The sequence below is a fragment of the Hyperolius riggenbachi genome, chromosome 8 (genome assembly GCF_040937935.1).
Source record: "Hyperolius riggenbachi isolate aHypRig1 chromosome 8, aHypRig1.pri, whole genome shotgun sequence".
NCBI lineage: Eukaryota > Metazoa > Chordata > Amphibia > Anura > Hyperoliidae > Hyperolius > Hyperolius riggenbachi.
This window is the reverse complement of record NC_090653.1, coordinates 97,509,520-97,535,304: the sequence shown is the minus strand read 5'-3', so window position 1 is coordinate 97,535,304 and position 25,785 is coordinate 97,509,520. Positions and strand designations below refer to the sequence as shown.

At 47.5% G+C, this 25,785-nt stretch overlaps 1 protein-coding gene across 1 annotated transcript in view; it reads left to right on the top strand.

Annotated features, from left to right (window-relative positions):
- Positions 1-25,785, top strand: part of LOC137528275 (sodium- and chloride-dependent neutral and basic amino acid transporter B(0+)-like) — a 102,757-nt gene that overhangs the window by 10,990 nt on the left and 65,982 nt on the right. Inside the window, exon 2 of the mRNA XM_068249568.1 lies at positions 24,018-24,162. Coding sequence (XP_068105669.1) covers positions 24,018-24,162 — 145 coding nt within the window. The remainder of the gene's footprint in view (positions 1-24,017; positions 24,163-25,785) is intronic.

Sequence of the window (25,785 nt, the reverse complement as noted above, 5' to 3'; positions counted from 1 at the left end):
CATTTGTTTGGTACCATGTTGTATGTACTTTTACATCCACAGCTTTTAAAAAAATAATCATAATAAAGTGCATCATGTGTGCTTTTCAGCACTCTGCAATTGAAAAAATACCAAAAAGTAGATGAGAAAATATTGTCAGAATTATTCTATTTTCTTGCTTGCTGGTGGCTTAAAAGTAGAGATGAGTGCGAGCAGTTCGTCAGCGAACAGTTATGGGCAGCCTGGCTCTGTACTACTTCTGGGTTGTTAGGTCCCTCAGTAGTACGCAAGCCCTGGCCCGGCAGTGCGTATCCTCGGCTGTGGTCAGGCATGCTCATGCTCAGAGCGTTTCCGGCCACAGGTGCGCAATCAAGGACCAGCGCCTGCGTACTACTGAGGAACCTAGCGACCAAGAAGTAGTACAGAGCCAGGCTGCCCATAACTGTTTGCTACCGACCTGTTCGCGAACAGTTCAAAAACATCTCTACTTAAAAGGTGTTCTATTGATAAGGTGTGAAAATATAACCTAGGAAAAAGGGTTAGAGAAAAAAAATAATAAGGGCAAAAGCCTGTTGGATCTAATTTAGAAAACTAGAAAGAGCGCCTTCATTCGCTGCCAGAGAAGGTGCCACAATTATACAAAGCTTCACTGATGCTCAGCCAAAGTGTCTGTTTAGAATAGTTCATTCTGCATAATGCAAAACACAGTCCAGAAGGTCCCCTACTTACAAAACAGATTCTGTTCTGAGAAATTGTAAGTTGTATTTGTTTGTAAGTTGAGTTTTGTACTACATACGGCCAAAGTTAAATAATTCTGGAGAGAAAGACAAAAAGAGAAGTGTTTCTTATGTGTAAATGTATGGGTATGCTTAACCCCTTAAAGTGAACCAGAGATGAATGATATGGGACAATTTATACATACCTGAGGCTTCTGCCAGCCCCATGAGGACCGCAGGCTTGATCCCCGTCCTCCCCGGCCGCTCCATTAATCCAGAGTCACCTCTAGTATCTTCTACAGTGGCGGTCTTCTGCGCCTGTGCGGTCTGGTTGCGTGCGCGCCTCCCATCATGATCCTGCAGCTAGGACTAGTACTACTGTACAGCAGCATAACGCTCCAGGGAGCGCGACCGGGGTGCGCAGCCTGGCCATGCAGGCGCAGAAGACCACCACTGACCCTGACTTTGAAAGATACTGGATAGGAACCTGGATTAACGAAGTGGCCGGTGAGAATGGGGATTGAGCTCACGGTCCTCATGGGGCTGGAGGAAGCCCCAGGTAAGTCTAAATTGCTCCATATCCTTAGTCTCAGGTATCCTAAGCAGTTTACTTTGAGTTGTTGTTGCTTAGAGAGTCAATGCTGACTAATCAGCAAATAAAGCTTATCAGTAGATTCACTCTCAGGCATCAGGCAGTATCCATTCGTCTTCAGGTTTCCGTGTGTCCCTGTCTCTGGAAAGTTATGAGGAATGCTGTTTCCAGACACTTCTCCTGTCTCTGGCAGTATAAGGAAAGAGTTCTTTATTGTATCAGCCATTTGTATCTGATCCCTGATGAAGCAAGGGTGTCCTCTCGGGAAACGCATTGGTTTTGACATGTCCATTAATATTTTGATACAATAAAGGACCCTTTTCTTACCCTGGAGAGCCCTTCTCACTTATTGTTCCATGCATGCCAGGGATGGGAGAGATGTCTGGAAACAGTATTCTATTTATAAGCTTTATTTAGATTAGTTAGTATTGAATCTCTCAGCAATAATTTAAAGTGAACCCTAGGTAAAATAAAGTGATAAGATAAACTATAGTATGTTTACTCCTACTCCTAAAAATACTACATATCTAATGGTTTTATTTGGTATTTAGACATTTACAAAGTAGATTGAATATTTTATTGTCTCTTCTCAGAGGCAGCTTATTAAGTGTCCCTAAATGAAATACATGAACTATTGACCTTTTTCTATCTCCCCCTGCTCTCATAAGTTGTATTCTACCAGCAAAACGTTTATGGCTTTAATTTGCTTATCAGTGATGTATACTACAATCCTGACAAGTTGACAAGGTACCAACAAGACAGAAGCTGTCACTTCCATGCATAAAAATTTACTCTTTCAGGTATCAAAATAAAACAAGTAAAACCTGGTTATTAATGTGTTTTGCACTGTACATAAACATATTTATCTCATCATATCACATATCACTTTGGGTACATTTTAAGGGGACAAAAAGTAGGGATAATAAAAATTGCACCCTGCAGAAAGAAAACACAGAGACAACAGGAGCCCAAATGGTGCTGTATGTACCAGAAGTATGTGAAATATGCGGATGAATTATACTCACAAAGGTGGGTTGCAGAAGGGCAACCGACCACTAGAAGCAGGTGGAGATGTATAACCCCGACTCCACTCGGGTGACCAGACGAAGCTGGTGATGGCCGCACTCTTGATAAAAAACAAACCTCAAATTACCTAAATTGGTCAAAGAGGGTTGATCCCCTTCCAAAAGGAGGGCGAAGGCTTAGGATAAAGGGGAAAGAGGTGCCCAGAGAAGATAAAATGCATGAAAAACACATACAGTGAAAATAGTGAGGTGGCTTACCTCAATGAAGACAAATTCACATATTAATAGAATGTTATTGCACTAGCATACCCACTTCCTCAGACCAAATAGCAGTGCCTATTAGTGCTTATAGCCACAAATAATGCGCCTCTGTGGTACATATCGTAATTTCTCTAAGCATAATAAGCACACTTTCACATGGGCACCAGCTACTAATAATACTTGTTAAATAGCAGAAGATGGTAACAACAGCATAGCACCTTTGCACGTATAGCAGGTATAATTGCTATATTTGCATCCAGGTGGCTTCCCCCACAGAGACCTTCGGTCAACAATTGTTTTGCTTTTTAGCTTCTTTACAGACCGCTCTTCTCCGTGGCGGGAGTAAGGCCCGGTTCACATTAGCGGTGGCCGTCCGGAATCGCCGTGCCGGAGCCGGACCGCTTTCAGAACGGACGGAACGGACGCACGGCATGGCAATGAAAGCCTATGCGTCCGTTCACATGCGTCCGTTCTGCCGGACCGGAGCCGGGCCGGATCCGGACTCCGGCGTCCGTTCCAACATGCGCTATTTTTTGGTCCGGCTCCTCCGGCAGCCGTATCCGGAGCGGAGCCGGACTGCACCATCCGGCCAATACAAAGCAATGAGAGTCGGAGAGCGCACAACACACTGGCTACAAAAACCGGACGTTCTACCCCACTTCCTATGCATTTTGGATGGGGACCACATGGGCCCAGCGAAGAGTGGGGCAGCAGCGATTTCATGCTGGAGCTCTTTTTGCCAGCAACATGTCTGATATGTCTGAAGGAGGCGAACAACAGAGAGAATTCCCAGGTTTACGAGTAAAAAATGCCTGGATCCATGGTCCCAACTGCAGTCTCTGTATCCACGGATGGTCTCCACACGTCCACCTGTCTCCAACAATGACCCCAGACCCTTCTGCTGACCTCCCAGACCCCAGGTAATTAAAAGGATGTTATCTTGTAAGGAAACGCGGAAATGCCGCCGTCTCTCAAGGTGAGGCGGCTGTTTCCGCGTCCAGCATGGCGTCACAACGCGGAAAAAACGCTGCATGCCGCATAGGCAGTGCGGCGGAATCCGCATCAGAGGCGGCCCCCGCACTAGATACATTGCATGACAGTACTGGTGTGGCTGGGACTGATAGTCCACCAAGATTCAGACTTACACGCGCGCGAGCAGAGAGGCAGAGTTTAAATAGCAGTTAGAAGGGTGTCGGCTGACCAGCTGGGTCAGCTGACAAATTCCACTGCTCTCATTGGACCAGCAATTAGGGAGGTCCTGGAAAGGTCCTAGAGTATATATACTGCTGGTTGTTCACTTGCTCTTTGTCTGGCGTGCGATCACATATGTGGGAGCACCCAGATCCGTAGTCAGATCCTTAAGTGTGCCGGGACCAGCTGGAGCTGTAATCCTACACTTAGCTAGATTATTGATAGCTAAAGTACTAGTTTGATTGTGATTTTCTGTTATGACTTTTGCCTGCCTCGACTATCCTCCTGAACTCTGACCTTGTACCTCGATATTTCTGATACTCTGTTGCCGAACCTCGGCTCGTTCCTAGACTCTGTTTCTGCCTCCTGATTTTGTACCCCGATATATCTGATACCCCGTTGCCGAACCCTGCCTGTACTTTGACTCCGCCTTTGCCCACTGTATTTGTACTTTATCTGTCCGTGTGTGTACGACCTGGCTTGTCTGACCTCGAGAACCGACCTCACGATTGGAGGCGGTTCCCAGTCCTGTTAGTGACACTTCTTCCTGAGTGTCACTCTCGGACTTTCCTTCCTACTGTCAGTCTGACTCCTCCCGTCTTGGAGAGCTCAGGTCTGCGGAAGGAATCCGTGCAGTTCTCCTTGCTGCACTGAGGCCTAGGCCTCCTAGTGTTACTGTTACACCAAAACACTACACTCTACTCAGGCGAACAGAGGTTAGTTTGTATATCGGATTATCGGTGAGACTGCAGATCACTTATAATCTGGTATATATCTGTATTTCCGGCGATACTGCAGATCACCGGTAATCAGATACTCTCTGCGCCCACCGATCGTTACAGAACGCCAGACCACAAAAACGATGGAATCACGCACTGATCCTCTGACTGTGCTTGCCACTTCGGTGGATAACATTCATCAAGCACTGGGCCAGCACAAAGCCTTAATTGATGCCTTATCAGGCTCTGTGAAAACCCTACAGACGTCAGTTGATTCAGTGCGATCCCCTCCTAGTGATGACATACGTATGCCTGTACCTGATAAGTTTTCCGGCCACAAATCTGACTTCCGGAATTTCAGGAGTAGAGTGTTGTCATATTTCGAGTTGAGACCCCGATCCTCGGGGACTGAGGCCCAACGGGTCATGTTCATTAAAACCCTGCTGACTGGCGACTCCCAGTCCTGGGCATATAACCTGCCTTCTACCGATACAGCTCTAACCTCGGTAGAGGAATTCTTTAAGGCTATGGCCGTAATTTACGACGACCCTGACCTTGCTGCATCCTCTGAGCGGAAGCTCAAACTTTTGCGGCAAGGCAGAGGTTCGGTTGAGGATTATGCGGCAGAATTCCGCAGGTGGTCAGTCACTACTAGATTTGACAACTTTGCCTTAATGGATTACTTCTTGTCTGGGTTGTCAGAGGAGGTCTCCGACTTAATGTTAACCGTGCCTGAGCCCAAGACGGTTGATGAAGCCATATCATCGGCCATTCGAGTGGATCGCAGGTTGCGCCACCAGAGGCAGGCTAGGGGCAGTCACCGTGTCAGGGTGACATCGTACGCGGCACCATCCGCTACACCCCTAGTGACACCTTCTCCGCCTGTCTCACCCTCCCCGGCCTGGCCACCGCCCGAACCAATGCAGATTGGTCGGTCAAGGCTGACCCAGGTGGAACGAAGGCGGAGAATGACAGAACAGCTGTGCCTGTATTGTGCAGCAGCAGGGCATAGAGTGCGAAACTGCCCTAACAAGTCGGGAAACGAGTTTGCCTAGGAGTAGTGGGGGGTGACACCCTGGGCACGCAAATTGCACCCCTTAAAGAGAAAAAATTACTTCTCCCTTGTACGGTTACATGGGAGGATAAATCTGTATCCACTGAAGCCTTTATTGATTCTGGCTCAGCGGCTAATTTTATGAACTTCGAATTTGCTCAGGAGTTGGGCCTCCCACTCACTCCTGTGAGACCCCCCATTCAGGTTACGGCAGTGGACGATTCCCCTCTGCAACGGAATCGTGCCCTGTCACAGACTCCGATGGTGAGACTTACCATAGGGGTTCTGCATGGGGAAGAATTACAATTTTTTGTGCTGCACATGTCAACCTCCACTATTATCTTAGGCATGCCGTGGTTGCAAGTCCATTCACCGCACATCGACTGGGCCACGGGTCAGTTAACCTCCTGGTCTCCCCATTGTTTTCATCAGTGTTTGGGGAAGCTAACATTGGGGCAAACCAGAATTCAGGTGGAAGGGGTACCAGACCAGTATGCTGAATATTCTGATGTTTTCTGCCCTAAAGCTGCCGATAAATTGCCTCCACATCGCCCTTTCGACTGTCCCATTGATCTCCGTTCTGGTTGTGTACCCCCCCGGGGTCGTTTGTACAATTTGTCGGGGCCCGAAAAATTGGCGATGCAGGAGTACATTAGGGAGAATCTGGCCAAAGGCTTTATTCGGCCGTCCCGGTCGCCTGCTGGGGCAGGCTTCTTCTTTGTAAAAAAGAAAGACGGAGGTCTGCGGCCTTGCATTGACTACCGCGGTCTCAACAAGATTACAGTAAAAAATCGCTATCCGCTACCCTTGATAGACGATCTTTTTACACAAATCACTGGCGCCCAGATCTTTTCTAAGCTGGATTTGCGAGGTGCGTACAACCTGGTACGCATAAGAAAGGGCGATGAATGGAAGACGGCCTTTAATACACCAGACGGGCATTATGAGTACCTGGTAATGCCCTTCGGGTTATGTAATGCCCCGGCCGTCTTCCAGGAACTCATCAACGAGGTCTTCAGAGAGGTGTTGGGAAGATTTGTTCTAGTTTATCTAGACGATATTCTTATCTTCTCCAACAGTCTCTCTGAACATAGGACCCATGTGAGGTTCGTTTTGAACAGACTAAGGCAGAATCTATTGTATGCTAAGTTAGAAAAATGTATCTTCGAGGTAACATCTGTCGCTTTCCTGGGGTACATAATCTCTACTACTGGCCTGTCCATGGATCCGGCCAAGGTCTCCGCTGTGTTAGAATGGCCTCAGCCGGTAGGCTTGAAATCGCTTCAGCGGTTTCTTGGCTTTGCCAACTATTATAGGAGGTTCATAAAGGGGTACTCTACGGTGATTTCTCCACTTACCAGTCTCACCAAGAAGGGTGCAGATACCACTTACTGGTCTCCCGAGGCGTTACAGGCTTTTGCCACCCTGAAGGGCTTATTTTGTTCTGCACCCATCCTCAGGCATGTGGATACGTCTTTTCCTTTTATTGTTGAGGTGGATGCCTCAGAGGTCGGGGTGGGGGCTGTGCTGTCTCAGCGATCTGGCTTGCAGGGTAGATTGCACCCGTGTGCCTACTTCTCCCGTAGATTCTCCCCTGCGGAAAGGAACTACGATATTGGCAACAGAGAGCTCTTAGCCATTAAGTTAGCCTTCGAGGAATGGCGACACTGGTTAGAGGGAACGGAGCATACGGTCACGGTTTACACTGACCATAAAAATCTAGAATACATCGAGGGAGCTAAGAGGTTGAGCCCTCGCCAGGCTCGTTGGTCATTATTTTTTTCTCGATTCTCTTTCATTATTACGTATACACCGGGTAGCAAGAACACTAAGGCGGATGCCTTGTCCAGGTGCTTTGAGTCAGAGACAGCACAGCCCTCCATTCCAGAGACTATTGTTCCCCAGAGGTTGGTACTGGGCGCAACAGAGACTTGGGAGGATTGGAAGGGGACTTTAATTCCCTTCCAACAAGACATCCCAGAAGGAAAACCCGCAGGGGTGCTGTTCATTCCGCTACCGCTCCGTCTCCAGGTTCTAGAGATGTTCCATACGCATAAAAATGCTGGGCATCCTGGAGCATCTAGAACACAGGATCTGGTAGCTAGATGTGCTTGGTGGCCTTCCTTGGCAGCTGATTGCAAGGAATTCGTGAGGGAATGTGCGGTTTGTGCTAAGAGTAAACCCTCCCGGCTGGCACCTGTGGGTACCTTGCAGCCTTTACCCACCCCGAGTGAGCCATGGACCCATTTGTCCATGGATTTTGTAGGTGAACTTCCCAAGTCAGAAGGCATGTCGGTCATTTGGGTGGTAGTCGACCGCTTCAGTAAAATGGCCCATTTCGTGCCCTTGAAAGGACTCCCCTCGGCCCAGGAATTGGCTGACCTGTTTATCACACATGTGTTCCGGCTGCACGGCATTCCGGAAAACATAGTGTCGGATCGGGGAGTCCAGTTCATTTCTAAATTCTGGAGGGCATTCTGCCAACAAATGGGCATGAAGTTGTCATTTTCATCGGGCTACCACCCACAGACCAATGGGCAAACGGAGAGAATCAACCAGTCTTTGGAGCAATTCTTGAGGTGCTATGTTGCAGAAACACAGAACGACTGGGTCAAATTTCTGCCTTTCGCGGAGTTCGCACAAAACAATTTAAAAAGCTCCTCCACCGGATTCTCTCCATTCCAGGTGGTGTCTGGAAGATTGCCCAAGTTCTCACCATTGCCAGTGGCCTCCTCTCCGTTTCCAGCTTTGGAAGCCTGGCAGAGATCTTTTAAAGATATTTGGCGCACGGTGAGAGATAATTTACGAAAAGCTTTTGTTAATCAAAAGGGTCAAGCTGATAAGAGACGTTCAGTAGAGTGGAGCTTCCAACCTGGAGACTTGGTTTGGGTGTCTACACGTCATTTGGCTCTGAAACAACCTTCTGACAAACTTGGTCCCAGGTTCGTGGGCCCATTCCCTGTGACTAGGAAGATCAACGATGTCACATATACCGTTGATCTTCCCACCAGCATGCGGGGAGTGAGGTCTTTCCATGTATCACTTCTCAAACCCGCAGTCCAGCTGGGTCCCACTCCTCCTCCTCCTGTCTTAGTCAATGCCCAACCCGAGTATGAGGTGGAAAAAATCATAGATTCACGTACTGTACAGAACTCGGTGCAGTATCTCGTACATTGGAAGGGATACGGCATTGAGGAGAGGCAATGGGTACCTGGGAACCGCATGCATGCGGATGAGTTAGTGAGGGAATTTCATATGGTACATCCAGAAAAGCCTGGAAGGAGTTGTCCGGAGTCCACTCCTCGGGGGGGGGGGGTACTGTAAGGAAACGCGGAAATGCCGCCGTCTCTCAAGGTGAGGCGGCTGTTTCCGCGTCCAGCATGGCGTCACAACGCGGAAAAAACGCTGCATGCCGCATAGGCAGTGCGGCGGAATCCGCATCAGAGGCGGCCCCCGCACTAGATACATTGCATGACAGTACTGGTGTGGCTGGGACTGATAGTCCACCAAGATTCAGACTTACACGCGCGCGAGCAGAGAGGCAGAGTTTAAATAGCAGTTAGAAGGGTGTCGGCTGACCAGCTGGGTCAGCTGACAAATTCCACTGCTCTCATTGGACCAGCAATTAGGGAGGTCCTGGAAAGGTCCTAGAGTATATATACTGCTGGTTGTTCACTTGCTCTTTGTCTGGCGTGCGATCACATATGTGGGAGCACCCAGATCCGTAGTCAGATCCTTAAGTGTGCCGGGACCAGCTGGAGCTGTAATCCTACACTTAGCTAGATTATTGATAGCTAAAGTACTAGTTTGATTGTGATTTTCTGTTATGACTTTTGCCTGCCTCGACTATCCTCCTGAACTCTGACCTTGTACCTCGATATTTCTGATACTCTGTTGCCGAACCTCGGCTCGTTCCTAGACTCTGTTTCTGCCTCCTGATTTTGTACCCCGATATATCTGATACCCCGTTGCCGAACCCTGCCTGTACTTTGACTCCGCCTTTGCCCACTGTATTTGTACTTTATCTGTCCGTGTGTGTACGACCTGGCTTGTCTGACCTCGAGAACCGACCTCACGATTGGAGGCGGTTCCCAGTCCTGTTAGTGACACTTCTTCCTGAGTGTCACTCTCGGACTTTCCTTCCTACTGTCAGTCTGACTCCTCCCGTCTTGGAGAGCTCAGGTCTGCGGAAGGAATCCGTGCAGTTCTCCTTGCTGCACTGAGGCCTAGGCCTCCTAGTGTTACTGTTACACCAAAACACTACACTCTACTCAGGCGAACAGAGGTTAGTTTGTATATCGGATTATCGGTGAGACTGCAGATCACTTATAATCTGGTATATATCTGTATTTCCGGCGATACTGCAGATCACCGGTAATCAGATACTCTCTGCGCCCACCGATCGTTACATATCTCCTTAAGAAACCGGATCCGGACCGCAACCGTGTTCACACCGCACGGAAACCGGATGCAAACGGACCGGATCCGGACCGGATCTGGATAGGAACCGTACGGATCAGGTCCGGTCCGGATACGGTGCGGTCCGGACATCCGGTGCGGTATTTACTAAACCGCAAGTGTGAACGGGGCCTAAGGCTCAAACACTTTTTGTGGGTAATCATAATTTTGCAAAATTTTTGCTTAATGTTTTGCTAGTTATGCAAAATGATGTTATTAGACATATTTTTGCCTAACTTTTGAAAATACATTTGCAGTATGTAAGTGGTCCGTGTATCCTGACTAGTAATGGCCATTTTTATTTCAGATGAGAATATGTGTAAAAATAGATGGGCATGAGAAAGGACATTTTCAAGAAAGTTCTCAGAACGTGTATCTTGTGAAAATCCATTATATTTTGCAATGGTTTAAAATGTTGCATTACAATTTGCATCCTAAATGCAAATTTCACAGCAAAATCACTTCTATGCAAAACTCAAACTCATCGCTAGTAGCTATAATAGCCCTTTCATTCTACCACTATATAAAATCTATGGGTACTTTAGCAATCTCTCCATCCATGGTTCTTTCTGAATTTGATGACGAATTACTAAAATATTCTAAAAATGCGGTTTTTCATGATTGATTTTCCTTTCAGTGCTCAAGTGACCTGAATGTCAAAGACCACGATCCATTTAGATGGAGTAACTGTGTTTTGTTTTCCTGTTCCTGGTATACAGTTTGTTTATATTAATATTTAACTCTGCTTTTATGGATTCAGGGCTCTCTGCTGCTCAAATGTAGCCTTTGTGAATAAATGGTATTGTGCACATTTTCACAACATGGCCTTGGCAATGACTTCAGTTTGTTTATAGTCTGTTTTGAATTTCCGTTCTTAATTTGCTAATCTAGGCCAAGGAGAGCTTATGTTACACTACATTGTTTTGGGTTCACCAGACCATTATTAAACTTTACCAGCACACAAAGTAATGTTGTCACATTGTCACATCGTCACTCATGGGTTTTACCTAAAATCAAGCTTGCACGAAAAACATGTTACGCATGAACAAGGCCACGCTTTTCTGAAATGAATCTAAGACCGTCTGGATTTTCTTTTAGTTTTAATTGTGGGTACTGCACATTACTGCAGTTGCACTGTGTAATCAGAATCAGAATTTACTTTATCCACCAAGTATGAGTATTTTTGCACTCGGAATTGGTTGTGATACACATGGCATAGGCATTGTTACACAGATAGACAGTACTTGACAAACATAAGATGTACATTGAGATGGGCATAGCAGCATACATTGGGGGTATGGGGTCATCCATTGAGAACACTATCAAGAAAGGTGTGGGGATCTACTGACCAAGAGTGAGGAGAGAGTGTTTGTGTTTATATACTGTATATATATATATACTGTTTTTATGCATTTTCGCCGTAAAATACAGATTTTTCATGTTTTAGCGGTAAAAATTATCAATTTATAATATAAGAAATTTTTAATGAAAATGTTCTTGAATCGAAAATAGCATTTTAGATGCAGAAATCACTATGGTGAAAATTTGCAAGCAACACTGGTGGCTGCCCAGGTGAGAGGGATTGTGCCAATTCCTGGAAGCCCTCGACCCCAGTATAGCCGTGTGGAGAAGGTCTAGCGTTGGCAGGGGCGATCCTATGATCTTTCTCGCATAATTAATTACTCTTTTGGTGTTTGGACCATGGGAAAAAAATATTAATCACATAAAGCATGGGAAAAAACAAAAGAAGCGTGCACATCAAACAAGGAAGGGTGTGAAGAAGTGGGGTGTAACAAACATGGAAGAGACAGCTGCGGTGAACAGCGATACCACCGCAGCTGCCTCCATCTCCCTGCCTAGCGATCTATCCGGGCCTCGGGCATCTAGCACACCGAGGACGGGTTTGTCAGCAGCACATAGGGTTGCATTTTCGCGTGCGCGCGCGCACAGATGGGACCTTTATGCGTGGAGGAAGCGCGTCAGCTGACCGGCCGGTCGGCTGACGTCAGAGGAGACGCTTGCCGCTCCTCATTGGTTGATGGGAGTGGGCGTGCCGAAGGGGTCTTCTCTGCTTCTTAAGCTTAGCTAATTTACTCGCAACTTGTCTGCTGTTGCGAATACTTCGTGTTAGCGCTCAGACCTTAGTAGATCCGGTGTGCTTTGATCCGGGAGGAAACCTGGGATTTCACACAGTGATAGGATTTGTTTGATAGCTATAATTATAATCGGAATACTGTTTATTATCTGTGTATGACTCTTGCTCGTTCTGACTATTCTTACTCTCAGTGATTCTGTACTTCTGCCCATCTGATCTTGCTGCCGACTCTGCCTGTTAAAACCTTCTTGTCTTTGCATTCTGATTTTGTACCGTATCTGTCTGTCTGTTGCCAACTCGATTAGCCTGACCACTCTACTCTCACCAGAGGGCCCTTTTCTCTGGTGAGAGGCTCTGTACTGTTAGTGCCCTTTAGCTCCTCTGGTGTGGTACAGCCAAACTGTGAGAAAACGCGGAAAAGCCGCCGTAAGTACTCAGAGCAAGGCGGCTGATTCCGCGTCCAACACGGCAGGTTGCGCGCGTGGGTCTGCATCCACTGGCATGACGGAGCGCGAGGAAACCGCCGCATGCTTTGTGAACAGGGCGGTAGAGGTGTACCGAACGGTTCGCCGGCGAACGGTTCCAGGGGAACATTGGGGGTTCGCGTTCGCCTGCGCCAGGCGAACTTTTCCGGAAGTTCGATTCGCCCCATAATGCACTATGAGGGTCAACTTTGACCCTCTGCATCACAGTCAGCAGGCACATTGTAGCCATTCAGGCTACAGTAAGCCCTGGAGCCCCACCCCCCCTTATATAAGGCAGCCTCCGGCGGCCATTACAGTCACTCGTGTGCCTGCTAGAGAGAGGAAAGGGACAGCTGCTGCAGACTTTTTCTCTTAGGGACAGATTAGTTAGGTTCTAGGCTGCTTTGCTTGTTCCTGACTGATTAATATTGCTTTTAAAGCACCCAGCAACAGCTCTTTTCAGAGCTCAACCTGTACATTTTGTTTTCTGACACTTTTGTTGCATGCACAGCCTTGCTAATTGATAGTGTGTGTGCCACTGCCAGCAGCCCAGCACATTCAGTGACTAACTGCCTGTGTGTGTGACAGGGAGCTGCACATTGTACTACCCAGTACTGCATATACCCCAGTACCTGTTGTGTTTACTTAACCCACCTCATCACTGCATATACCTAGCTTTGTGTTGAGTGAACCCAGCTCACTGCATCTAACTACCCAGTACCTGTTGTGTTTACTTAACCCACCTCATCACTGCATATACCTAGCGTTGTGTTGAGTGAACCCAGCTCACTGCATCTAAGTCTAACTACCTGTTGTGTTAAATGAGAACCCACCTCACTGCATCTTAAGTACCTTTACTGTATACTGTTCAGTGAACCCAGCTCACTGCATCTAACTACCCAGTACCTGTTGTGTTTACTTAACCCACATCATCACTGCATATACCTAGCGTTGTGTTGAGTGAACCCAGCTCACTGCATCTAACTACCTGTTGTGTTGAGTGTGAACCCACCTGGCCACCTCACTGCATCTAACTACCTGTTGTGTTGAGTGAGAACCCACCTCACTGCATCTTAAGTACCTTTACTGTTGAGTGAACCCAGCTCACTGCATCTAACTACCTGTTGTGTTGAGTGTGAACCCACCTGGCCACCTCACTGCATCTAACTACCTGTTGTGTTGAGTGAGAACCCACCTCACTGCATCTTAAGTACCTTTACTGTTGAGTGAACCCAGCTCACTGAATCTAACTACCCAGTACCTGTTGTGTTTACTTAACCCACCTCATCACTGCATATACCTAGCCTTGTGTTGAGTGAACCCAGCTCACTGCATCTAACTACCTGTTGTGTTGAGTGTGAACGCACCTGGCCACCTCACTGCATCTAACTACCTGTTGTGTTGAGTGAGAACCCACCTCACTGCATCTTAAGTACCTTTACTGTTGAGTAAACCCAGCTCACTGCATCTAACTACCTGTTGTGTTGAGTGTGAACCCACCTGGCCACCTCACTGCATCTAACTACCTGTTGTGTTGAGTGAGAACCCACCTCACTGCATCATAAGTACCTTTACTGTTGAGTGAACCCAGCTCACTGCATCTAACTACCCAGTACCTGTTGTGTTTACTTAACCCACCTCATCACTGCATATACCTAGCCTTGTGTTGAGTGAACCCAGCTCACTGCATCTAATTACCTGTTGTGTTGAGTGTGAACCCACCTGGCCACCTCACTGCATCTAACTACCTGTTGTGTTGAGTGAGAACCCACCTCACTGCATCTTAAGTACCTTTACTGTTGAGTGAACCCAGCTCACTGCATCTAACTACCTGTTGTGTTGAGTGTGAACCCACCTGGCCACCTCACTGCATCTAACTACCTGTTGTGTTGAGTGAGAACCCACCTCACTGCACCTTAAGTACCTTTACTGTTGAGTGAACCCAGCTCACTGCATCTAACTACCTGTTGTGTTGAGTGTGAACCCACCTGGCCACCTCACTGCATCTAACTACCTGTTGTGTTGAGTGAGAACCCACCTCACTGCATCTTAAGTACCTTTACTGTTGAGTGAACCCAGCTCACTGCATCTAACTACCTGTTGTGTTGAGTGTGAACTCACCTGGCCACCTCACTGCATCTAACTACCTGTTGTGTTGAGTGAGAACCCACCTCACTGCATCTTAAGTACCTTTACTGTTGAGTGAACCCAGCTCACTGCATCTAACTACCCAGTACCTGTTGTGTTTACTTAACCCACCTCATCACTGCATATACCTAGCCTTGTGTTGAGTGAACCCAGCTCACTGCATCTAATTACCTGTTGTGTTGAGTGTGAACCCACCTGGCCACCTCACTGCATCTAACTACCTGTTGTGTTGAGTGAGAACCCACCTCACTGCATCTTAAGTACCTTTACTGTTGAGTGAACCCAGCTCACTGCATCTAATTACCTGTTGTGTTGAGTGTGAACCCACCTGGCCACCTCACTGCATCTAACTACCTGTTGTGTTGAGTGAGAACCCACCTCACTGCATCTTAAGTACCTTTACTGTTGAGTGAACCCAGCTCACTGCATCTAACTACCTGTTGTGTTGAGTGTGAACCCACCTGGCCACCTCACTGCATCTAACTACCTGTTGTGTTGAGTGAGAACCCACCTCACTGCATATAGCTAGCATACCCCCGAGATGGACAAAATGGACAAACCAGGTAGAGGAAGAGGTAGAGGCAGACCCAGAGGAAGGCCACCAGGCACCGGCAGGTCTGTGGCTGTGCGAGGTGGTGTTGCTGTGATTTCATGTGTACCTGCCCCAAAATACAGTGCTCAGAAGAAGGCACGTGCCATCACTTCCCAAAATCGTGAGGAGGTGATTGAGTATTTAACACAGAACACCTCATCTCCCGCAGCCACCAGCGCTACAACAAGCACCACATCCGCTGCATTCGACACTTCGCAGGAGTTATTTGGTGGTGGTGGTGAAATCACTGATTCCCAGCCACTACTGCAACAACAACAAGAAGGCGCAGGTACACCACCTCATACGTCTGAGTTAGGTGGCGATAGTATGGACGTAACGTGTGTGGATGGGGATGTTGGTGGACCACCTGAAGTTGGTGCACTTGAGGAGGTGTCTGAGGAAAGCGCAGCTGGCCAGGAGGATTATGATGACGATTATACGGATACCACATATGTTCCCGGTAGAGGAGATGACCAGGGGGACAGTTCAGAGGAGGAGTCAGAGAGGAGTAGGAGGAGACGACTCCATGATAGAAGCAGAGGGAGCTCGTCCTCAGAAACAGCTGGGGGCAGTGTCCGGTGCCATGTATCGCCAGCTATGGCCAGGGAGCACACATGCCCTTCAACGTCAGCTGCTGCTGATGCCACCGTAGCGCCATCACCCCAGGGGGGCTCAGCGGTTTGGAAATTTTTTCACGTGTGTGTCTCAGATCGGAGCAAAGCCATCTGTTGTCTCTGCCAGCAAAAATTGAGCCGTGGAAAGGCCAACTCTCACGTAGGGACAAGTGCCTTACGAAGGCACCTGGAGAGAAGGCACAAACAGCTATGGCAAGAACACCTGAGGAAAAGAAGCACCCCTCAAAAGACAAGCAGCGGAGAACAACCGTGGCAGCCGTCACAGGGGGCTTCTGCTGCTCCACGTTCCCATGGTATTGTTCGTGGCTGGGGGGAGGAAGAATGGATACACTTTTAAACAATTTAAAAATACAACCATCTAAACTTTCAAACAATTAAAAAATACAACCATCTAAACTTTCAAACAATTTAAAAATACAACCATCTAAACTTTCAAACAATTTAAAAATACAACCATCTATCATTTTCAAAAAAATTTAAAAAAAGGGCAAAAAAACTTGCCCTCCGTAAAACATTCTTGGCAAATGCTTTCGACTTGGTTTGTCTTCCGCTGGTTCAAGGGTCCATCTGACCACAGATGCCTGGTCTGCAAAGCACGGTCAGGGCAGCTACAGCATGGGTCTCAGCAGGCTCCCACTTCGGGCCGCAATCCAACCTTCATTCCCCGCGGTGACAATGGCAGACTTGCCCTCCATAACGGATTCCCGTTAAAGGATTTAAAGTTAATTCATTTCAAATACACAGCAGGGCCTCGAAAGTCCGCCTCCTGTATTGTTATTTTTGGTCACTACCTCGGGGCGGGCGTGCATGCCTACCTGCTGCCCTCCTTGGATGTGTAGTGGTAGCCGTTTCTCAGGCTCCACACCGGATTCCATCCCTCATTCCCCGGCCATTACCCGGGGTCACAAATGACAGACTTGCCCGCCTCCATATGATTCTCGTGAAAGGAATGTGGTGTCATCTTTGCCCGCCATAACTGGTTCTCGTTAAAGGATTTAAAGTACATTCATTTCAAATACACAGCAGGGCCTCGAAAGTCCGCCTCCTGTATTGTTATTTTTGGTCACTACCTCGGGGCGGGCGTGCATGCCTACCTGCTGCCCTCCTTGGATGTGTAGTGGTAGCTGTTTCTCTGGCTCCACACCGGATTCCATTCCTCATTCCCCGGCCATTACCCGGGGTCACAAATGACAGACTTGCCCGCCTCCATATGATTCTCGTGAAAGGAATGTGGTGTCATCTTTGCCCGCCATAACTGGTTCTCGTTAAAGGATTTAAAGTACATTCATTTCAAATACACAGCAGGGCCTCGAAAGTCCTCCTCCTGTATTGTTATTTTTGGTCACTACCTCGGGGCAGGCGGGCGTGCATGCCTACCCGCTGCCCTCCTTGGATGTGTAGTGGTAGCCGTTGCTCAGGCTCCACACCGGATTCAAACCTCTCATTCCCCGGCCATTACCCGGGGTCACAATGGCAGACTTGCCCGCCTCCACAGGATTCTCATTGTAGCGGTACTGAACAAGTACACAGCAAGTAGAAAATGTAAATTAAAAACAAAACGTAAGCTTTTTAACAATGCCATGGAAAGTTGAGAAGGAAGTCACACATTACCTGACATCACTGAGTGAGGAAGAGCAATCACGCCATGTTGCGCAGTAGTCCAGCATGGCCGTCACTACACAAACAGCTGTTTGCGGTGCGTTACACAGTGAGTTTGGTGTGTCAGTGTGAAGCAGTACTCTAATTACACTCCCTGTTTGATGTATACACATGCAAGATGTTTGAAAGCACGTTAGGCCTGCAATTTAGCATTCAATGTGATTTCTGCCCTTAAAACGCTGCTTTGCGTCACATCCAGATTTTTCACCGGGACTTTTGGCATGTATCCCACTCCGCCATGCCCCCCTCCAGGTGTTAGACCCCTTGAAACATCTTTTCCATCACTTTTGTGGCCAGCATAATTTTTTCTATTTTTCAAAGTTCGCCTCCCCATTGAAGTCTATTGCGGTTCGCGAATTTTTCCGCGAACCGAACCTTCTGCGGAAGTTCGCGAACCGAAAATCGGAGGTTCGCGACATCTCTACAGGGCGGCGGATTCCGCGTCAGACGCGGATGTTGGCACGCATAGGCATAGTTCTGACAGTACTGCTGAACGCGGAAGAACCGCCGCATGCTTGGACAGTGGTGCGGCTGGTTCCGCATCCAACACAGCGGAAACAGTACAACAGATGTCTTGTGTGGCTGGGACTGATAGTCCACACAGGTTCAGGAGGACGCGCGCGAGCACGGAGAGACAGAGCCTTTATGACAGTCAGAAGGGCATCAGCTGACCAAGCCGGTCAGCTGACAATTCCAGCAGTTTTCATTGGTCCAGCACTTAGGGGTGGCGCCGGACAGCGCTGGGGTATATATACTGGGTGCTGGTCATTTCTCTGGTGTCTGGCGTTGCGATCACTACGTGGTAGCACTCAGACCTTCTGTCAGTATCTGTGTTATTATCTAGATCAGTTTCCAAGGTTGATGACCAAGGAGCTCACACCTTAGTCTAGGAATCCTGTTATTATCTGTGTTATTATCTAGACCAGTTTCCAAGGTGTTGATGACCAAGGAGTTCACACCTTAGTCTAGGAATCCTGTTACCATCTGTATTATTATCTAGACCAGTTCCGCGGTGTTGATGATCTAGGAGCTCACACCCAAGTCTAGGCATTGTTGATTATTTGTTATGACCTTCTGCTTTCCTGACCACTCTTCTGATCTCTGATTAGGTACTTCGCTATATCTGACACTCTGTTGCCAAACTCTGCTAGTCTTAGGATTCCGCTTCTGTCTCCTGTCTCTGTACCTTATCTGTCTGTGTGTTACGACCTGGCCTGTCCGACCTCGAGAACTATCTTCCCTGTTGGGAGATAGTTCCCAGTACTGTCAGTGACACTTCACCTTTGGTGTAACTCACTTTCTCATCCTTCCTACTCTCAGCCTGGCTCCGCCCCTTGGGGAGCTTCAGACCAGTAGAAGGAAGCTGTTCTCTGAGCAGTATCTCGTACTGCCCAGCACCCTCTACGCGGGTGATCTCCTCAAAGTATACGGTTGCACCAAACACTCATATTACTCAGGTGTCCAGAGGTTAGAGATATATCTGATTATCGGTGATACTGCAGATCACCGGTAATCAGATCCTCTCTGTGTTACACCGATCGTTACACAAACCTATCACTACTACTGTTGCACGAAGCACTATTCTTGCTATCAAAGTAGCTACTGGTATACTTGTATTATTGGTGATTCTGCAGATCACCATATAATCAGGTATATATCTGCATTATAGGTGATAATGCAGATCACCTAATAATCAGAACTCTGTTACTTGCTGACACTTATCGTTACATGGGGCACAGACATATACAAATTGGGTATATGAAGTGGAATTGGGAGTACATAATGTTGGGCAAGAAATAAATGTTACATGAAATTAAGGTCAAAATCTGATTGGAGATGGAGGGCAGAATGGCACAAGGTAGCAAGAGGTGGAGGAATCTTTAAAAGGGAATGCATGGGTGTTAGTGGGCAAAGTCATGTAAGGGAAGCCATAATATTGAGACACAATATGCCTGATGCCATATAGTACTGGTTTACTGGTACTAACACCATGAGAACACCACCAGTTAACCCACGAGTGCCACGCATGTTAGCTATTATCTAAGAAAATTCTTTATTTCAAATAAGGTGAAAGGATTCCCAGAAATGTATGCCTGGTCTGGATCTTTACAAGCTACACATATTGCCTGATGAAGCGGGATGTAACCCGTGAAATGCATTGCTATTACTCTGGAGTGTATTTGAATAAAGATATTTTTCAGTGAATAACTGATCATGTGTCTACTTGTGGGAGGTAAGTCCACCACTTCCTCCCCCTTTTAAATGGTTTTTAACTATTTTATCCTTATCTGGTGCCTCCCTTTTTGAACAATAGTTTAATTATCCAAGTAAATTCTTTATTTCTAATAAGGTGAAGGGATTCCCAGAATATGTACTGATATATCCCTTACTCTGATCATCAAGAGCCCAAACTTACCAGATCTCAATATCATGTATTTATATAGTTCTGATAGCACTTCCTGAGCACTTTATCATGTCACTACATGTCCCCCACAGGCATTCACAATTTAATATCTACTACAGACACAGTCTAGTCTAAGGCCAATTTTGTTGGGGAGTCAATTAACATAACAGTATAATTTTAGGGAGCGAGAAGAAACTGGAGTACCCAGAGAAGTCCCACACAAACATGAGAAGATCATACAAACTCCATACAGATAGTGTATTCAGGGGCGTCTGAGTCACTAGGCAACTATAAATTTTTGCCTATGGCGCCGTGGGTCTAAGTGGGCGCCTTCTCGCCAAGTCGCCGCTCTGTGCGTTTGTTTAATTTTTTTTTCTTCTTTCAGCCAGCCAGGTCGGCGCCGGCTGTGACAGGCAGCTCAGCCTGTGCCCGGCGCCGCCTACTGGTCCGCCCCCTTCCTCTCCTGAGTCTCTGAGCAAGCAGCACGCACATTAGTTCATATGTGCGGTGCCGCCGCCTACTGGTCCGCCCCCTCTCCCCGCCCCCTCTCCCTCTCTGTGCAGACTAGCGTGCGGCCTCCGCACGCTAGTTCGTTTACACGTCGGTGCCGCCCCTAACTCCGCCCCCCGCCTGTCACACGTGTTGCGACGCAGGGACCAGTCACCAGTGCTACCGCCGGCTGGCTACACCTGACTGCGCAGTGTGCGCACAAACTATCAGAGGCAACACACCTCACAGTGAGTGCCAAGATCTGCAGATCTGCTGCTCATGATGATTTTTTTATATGCATCCGGATTCCTGGCTAGCCCTGATTCCGAGGGGCACCTGTCGCTATCTAACCTGGGGGGGTCCCTGTCACTATCTAACCTGGGGGGGTCCCTGTCGCTATCTAACCTGGGGGGGTCCCTGTCGCTATCTAACCTGGGGGGGTCCCTGTCGCTATCTAACCTGGGGGGGTCCCTGTCACTATCTAACCTGGGGGGGTCCCTGTCACTATCTAACCTGGGGGGGTCCCTGTCTCTAACCTGGGGGGTCACTGTCTCTATCTAACCTGGGGGTCCCTGTCACTATCTAACCTGGGGGGTCCCTGTCACTATCTAACCTGGGGGTTGCTGTCTCTAACCTGGGGGTCGCTGTCACTATCTAACCTGGGGGTCGCTGTCTCTAACCTGGGGGTCGCTGTCACTATCTAACCTGGGGGTCGCTGTCACTATCTAACCTGGGGGTCGTTGTCACTATCTAACCTGGGGGTCGCTGTCACTATCTAACCTGGGGGTCGCTGTCACTATCTAACCTGGGGGTCCCTGTCTCTATCTAACCTGGGGGTCCCTGTCTCTATCTAACCTGGGGGGGTCCCTGTCACTATCTAACCTGGGGGGGTCCCTGTCACTATCTAACCTGGGGGTCCCTGTCTCTAACCTGGGGGGTCCCTGTCACTATCTAACCTGGGGGGTCCCTGTCACTATCTAACCTGGGGGTCGCTGTCATTATCTAACCTGGGGGTCGCTGTCACTATCTAATCTGGGGGTCGCTGTCACTATCTAACCTGGGGGTCGCTGTCACTATCTAACCTGGGGGTCGCTGTCACTATCTAACCTGGGGGTCGCTGTCACTATCTAACCGGGGGGGTCGCTGTCACTATCTAACCGGGGGGTCCCTGTCACTATCTAAACTGGGGGTCCCTGTCACTATCTAAACTGGGGGTTCATGTCACTACACACACTGGGGGTCGCCAGTCACTAACTGAACTGGGGGGTACCTGTCACTACCTAAACTGGGGGCTCCTGTCACTACCTAAACTGGGGGGCACCTGTCACTACATACACTGGGGGCTCCTGTCACTACCTAAACTGGGGGGTACCTGTCACTACCTAAACTGGGGGGCTCCTGGCACTACCTAAACTAGGGGGCACCTCTCACTACCTAAACTATCTAGGCCAACCAGCCCAGAATCACTGGCAAAAAGGCCACAGCATCACCACCAGTCAGGCCAGCATTTACTTCAACCAGCCAGCCCAGCCACAGCTTCGCCGCCAGCCAGCCCAGCCACAGCATCACCGCCAGTCAGGCCACAGCAGGCCTTCCAGCCCACACATCATCCCCAATCCAGACAAAAATAGTATTGCCAGCCAGGCACAGCAGCCAGTAGAGGAGAATTCAGAAGCCAGGTGAGAGGTGTCTACCATATTAAGGGGGCATTCTGCCCATTTATGTGAAATGCTGTCTATTTATGTGCCTCATGACTGCTGAATTTGTCTTGTTGGGGGCCTCATGGTTACTGGATTTGTCTTGTTGGTGGCCTCATGATTGCTGAATTTGTCTTGTTGGGGGCCTCATGATTTGTTGGGGGCCTTAAGATTGCTGAATTTGTCTTGCTCGGGGCCTCATGATTGCTGAATTTGTCTTGTTGGTGGCCTCATGATTGCTGAATTTGTCTTGTTGGGGGCCTCATGATTTGTTGAGGGCCTCAAGATTGCTGAATTTGTCTTGTTGGGGGCCTCATGATTGCTAACTGCGAGACTATGGGAAAAGCAGAATCATCATCATATGAGACAATAGCATTAAACCTACTTTTTTTTAGCTTTTTAAAACAGAAAATAAAACTGGGGGGGTTCTAAAAAAAATACATTTTTCAGGAGTAGGATGGATGAAATTGTTTATCTTCACAGTTTATTTTCAACTTGGATTTTCCATAATGTTCATGTATGAGTTAAAATGTTTGTATTTAGTTTAAATTGCTGTTGGCACTTTGCGATTGATAAGTGACTTTTCGCCACCACTGTCCTAATCTAATGTCCCACCATTGCTAAGTTCATGTAAACTTGTCTCCACCCGTGACCACACCCACATTTTGGTCTATGACCACACACATTTTTCGCGCAACGAAGCCCCAATTATTGGGGGGGGGGGGTGACTGTGGATAATCAGCACCGGGTGCCAAATACCCTAGGTACGCCACTGCCTCATAGTGAGTGGCGTGCCCCCTCTTGATATTATATGCCCCACTCTCCCCTGGCTGGCCCTGAGATTTGAGTGTGGAGGGGGGGGGGGGCGCCACAGGTTTTCTTGCCTGGAGTGACAAAGTGGCTAGAAACACCCCTGAGTGTATTTGCGCAGATTTGGATCTGAAATCCTATTGCTACAAGGTGAGTGTGCTAAACACTACACCACAATGGCAGAAAAATGATTAGACATTAATCAGTAAACGACTGCTCCACGCAAATTGGCGTGAGCAGCAGTGCGTCAGCCCCAGGACCATTCCACACCGATTGCCGTGAATGGTTTGGGGCGGAGATTGCAGGGGATCGTGCGCACCTATGCATCCCTGCTTGAATGACGGAGCGGAGCTCAGTCATCAGCCTCCTAGCTGCGAAACCGCCATCTACTTACTATGTACAGCGCTGCGATCTACGGCAGAAGCCTATGACAGACGATCGCGCTGATTGGCTGGCGAGAGGAGGGAGGGAGGGATATTTAAATAATTTTTAAAAAGTGAAAAAATTTTTAAGAAAAAAGAAAATAAATATTTGTATAAAAAAAAATAAACATCCTGGGAGCAATCATTGCCCACCAACAGAGAGCTCTGTTGGTGGGCAGAAAAAGGGGGGTGAATCACTTGTGTGCTGAGCTGTATGGCCCTGCAGCGAGGCCTTAAAGCTGCAGTGGCCCTATTAGTAAAACATGGTCTGGTCACTGGGGGGGGGGGGGGGGGTTAAGACCACGGTCCTCAAAAGGTTAAATGTTACCCAACTAAGGTTGTGTTCTGTTTAGTTGGGGTTTTTTTGTTAAAAAAAATCTGGTCAAAGTTATTACATTATGTTATGTTACAGTGATAAGTGGTGTCTAACCTCCCCACCCCTATTTAGAAATGGTTACCAACATCTGCTCAGTGAGTCTCAGAAGGTCAGGCCCTTTGATACCTAACATAAGTGTATACCAGTCATATACGAGTTACGGTAAATGTTCAAATATCTGTGCTACTTTATCCTACGCTATTTGATATGATTGTTTTTGTCTTTCTCTAGGACTCTCACACAGACGCTAAGGATGAAAACAGTGAGCGTGGGAACTGGTCGAGGAAATCAGACTATCTGCTGTCCATGATTGGTTATGCTGTGGGGTTGGGGAATGTATGGAGGTTTCCCTACCTTGCATACAAGAATGGAGGAGGTAAGCCATGAAACTGCCTAACTTTCTTCCAGTCCCAACAGCATTACTAGAAACCACATGGCCCCATTGCAAATGTTTTGTAAGCACCTCAACCATTTATACAGACCATCTGCAACATAGTAAGCCATGTTCACTGTGCACAAGCAGATATCTTTAGAGATTTCACCTAAACCACTTTTACACATTTGTCACCCTTATATTCATTCTTACAAGCCTCCTTTCCATTCTCAGCCATAGTTACATTCTTATACTCTTTGCAGTGCCATTGCATCTCTCAGACGTAGCAGTTGCTTTCAAAATAGACCTGAACTTTTACACAGCACACAATGAAAAGCCTTCATTGCACAGATACAGTACTGTAGTTTCTGGGGAAATTCATTTATCTGTGTTCTGTGTTTGTTTAGGCAGATCAAAATGTCTAATTAGGTCTTAGCAACTGTGAATAGACAGCAGGAGAGCTTTGCTGAGGCAGCTATCCATACAGTAATCACGGAGGCTTAACCCTTTCAGTGCCCTCTGCAAAAGTGAAACAAAGTAAAACTTTAGTTTTTTTGTTGTTGTTTTTTTTTTGAGGATTTGTATTAATTGTAATGAATAAATTATTTTTCCATAAAAGGTTGTCATTGCTGTGCCTAATATTTTAGAGCAGAGAGGAAGTTCTGAGTTTAGTTCCACTTTAATACAGCAATTACCATTTTAAGATAAAAAGATCGCTGCTGATACAGATTCTGGGAGGTTTCGGTAGACCATATTTTCACAACTAAGCCAAAATTACTCACACAGAAAAGACTGGCCTATCAAGCACAGTATTGTGACTGGTGGTGTGTTGTTAAGAATCAGAGCAATTTGTTGGTTAGTCACTAGCTACCTGGGACACTGCTGACACAACACATTAGCAGTTTTTCACTAGTAGTAGCAGTAGAGTATTGTAACCTGTTAGCCATTAGTAAAAGCAAGACGTTGTGAATCAGGATGATATCATTTATTGACTAACTTAAAAGAATAAGCGTAAGCAAGCTGTACTATTGCTGCACCCACTCTGCTTGGCCTGTTCTGCTCTATGGAGAGGGGAAACGAGGGATGACGAACTGTAGATGAATGATGACTGAACATGAGGCATCAAACTAGACTGGTCATTCATATTGATAGTTTTGAAATCTGGCATAGTGGCCGCCCCATTTCTATGGACGGGTGAGGTGGTGTCCGCCCAGGGCACAGTGAGGGAGGGGATGCAGTGAAGGAGGGGGCACAGTGGGACTCAGTCGCACAGGGGGGGGGGACTCCTCCCTCCCTCTCCTTGGGCCCTCTTCCATCTTCCCCTCTCCACTTCAGAGTTATAGTGCAGCCTCAAAGAAACAACTCACCTCCTTCGGAACTCCAAGCGAAGTTCACTTGTGTAGATCAAGGCTCTGAGATGTGTGCCTTTGTTCTGTGTTAATATGTAAATGCTGAATGTTAACTCTTTCTGTGCTCCCAGGAATGTCCAGGAAGTAAACACTGCAGGTTTATTGTAGGAGTTGTAATGAAGATTTTTTTTCTTTAAACGTTAATATGCTGTAGCTTATTTGTTAGAGCGGAGTGGAAGTTCTGAGTTTGGGTCCGCTTTAAGACAGTCCTCCTGAA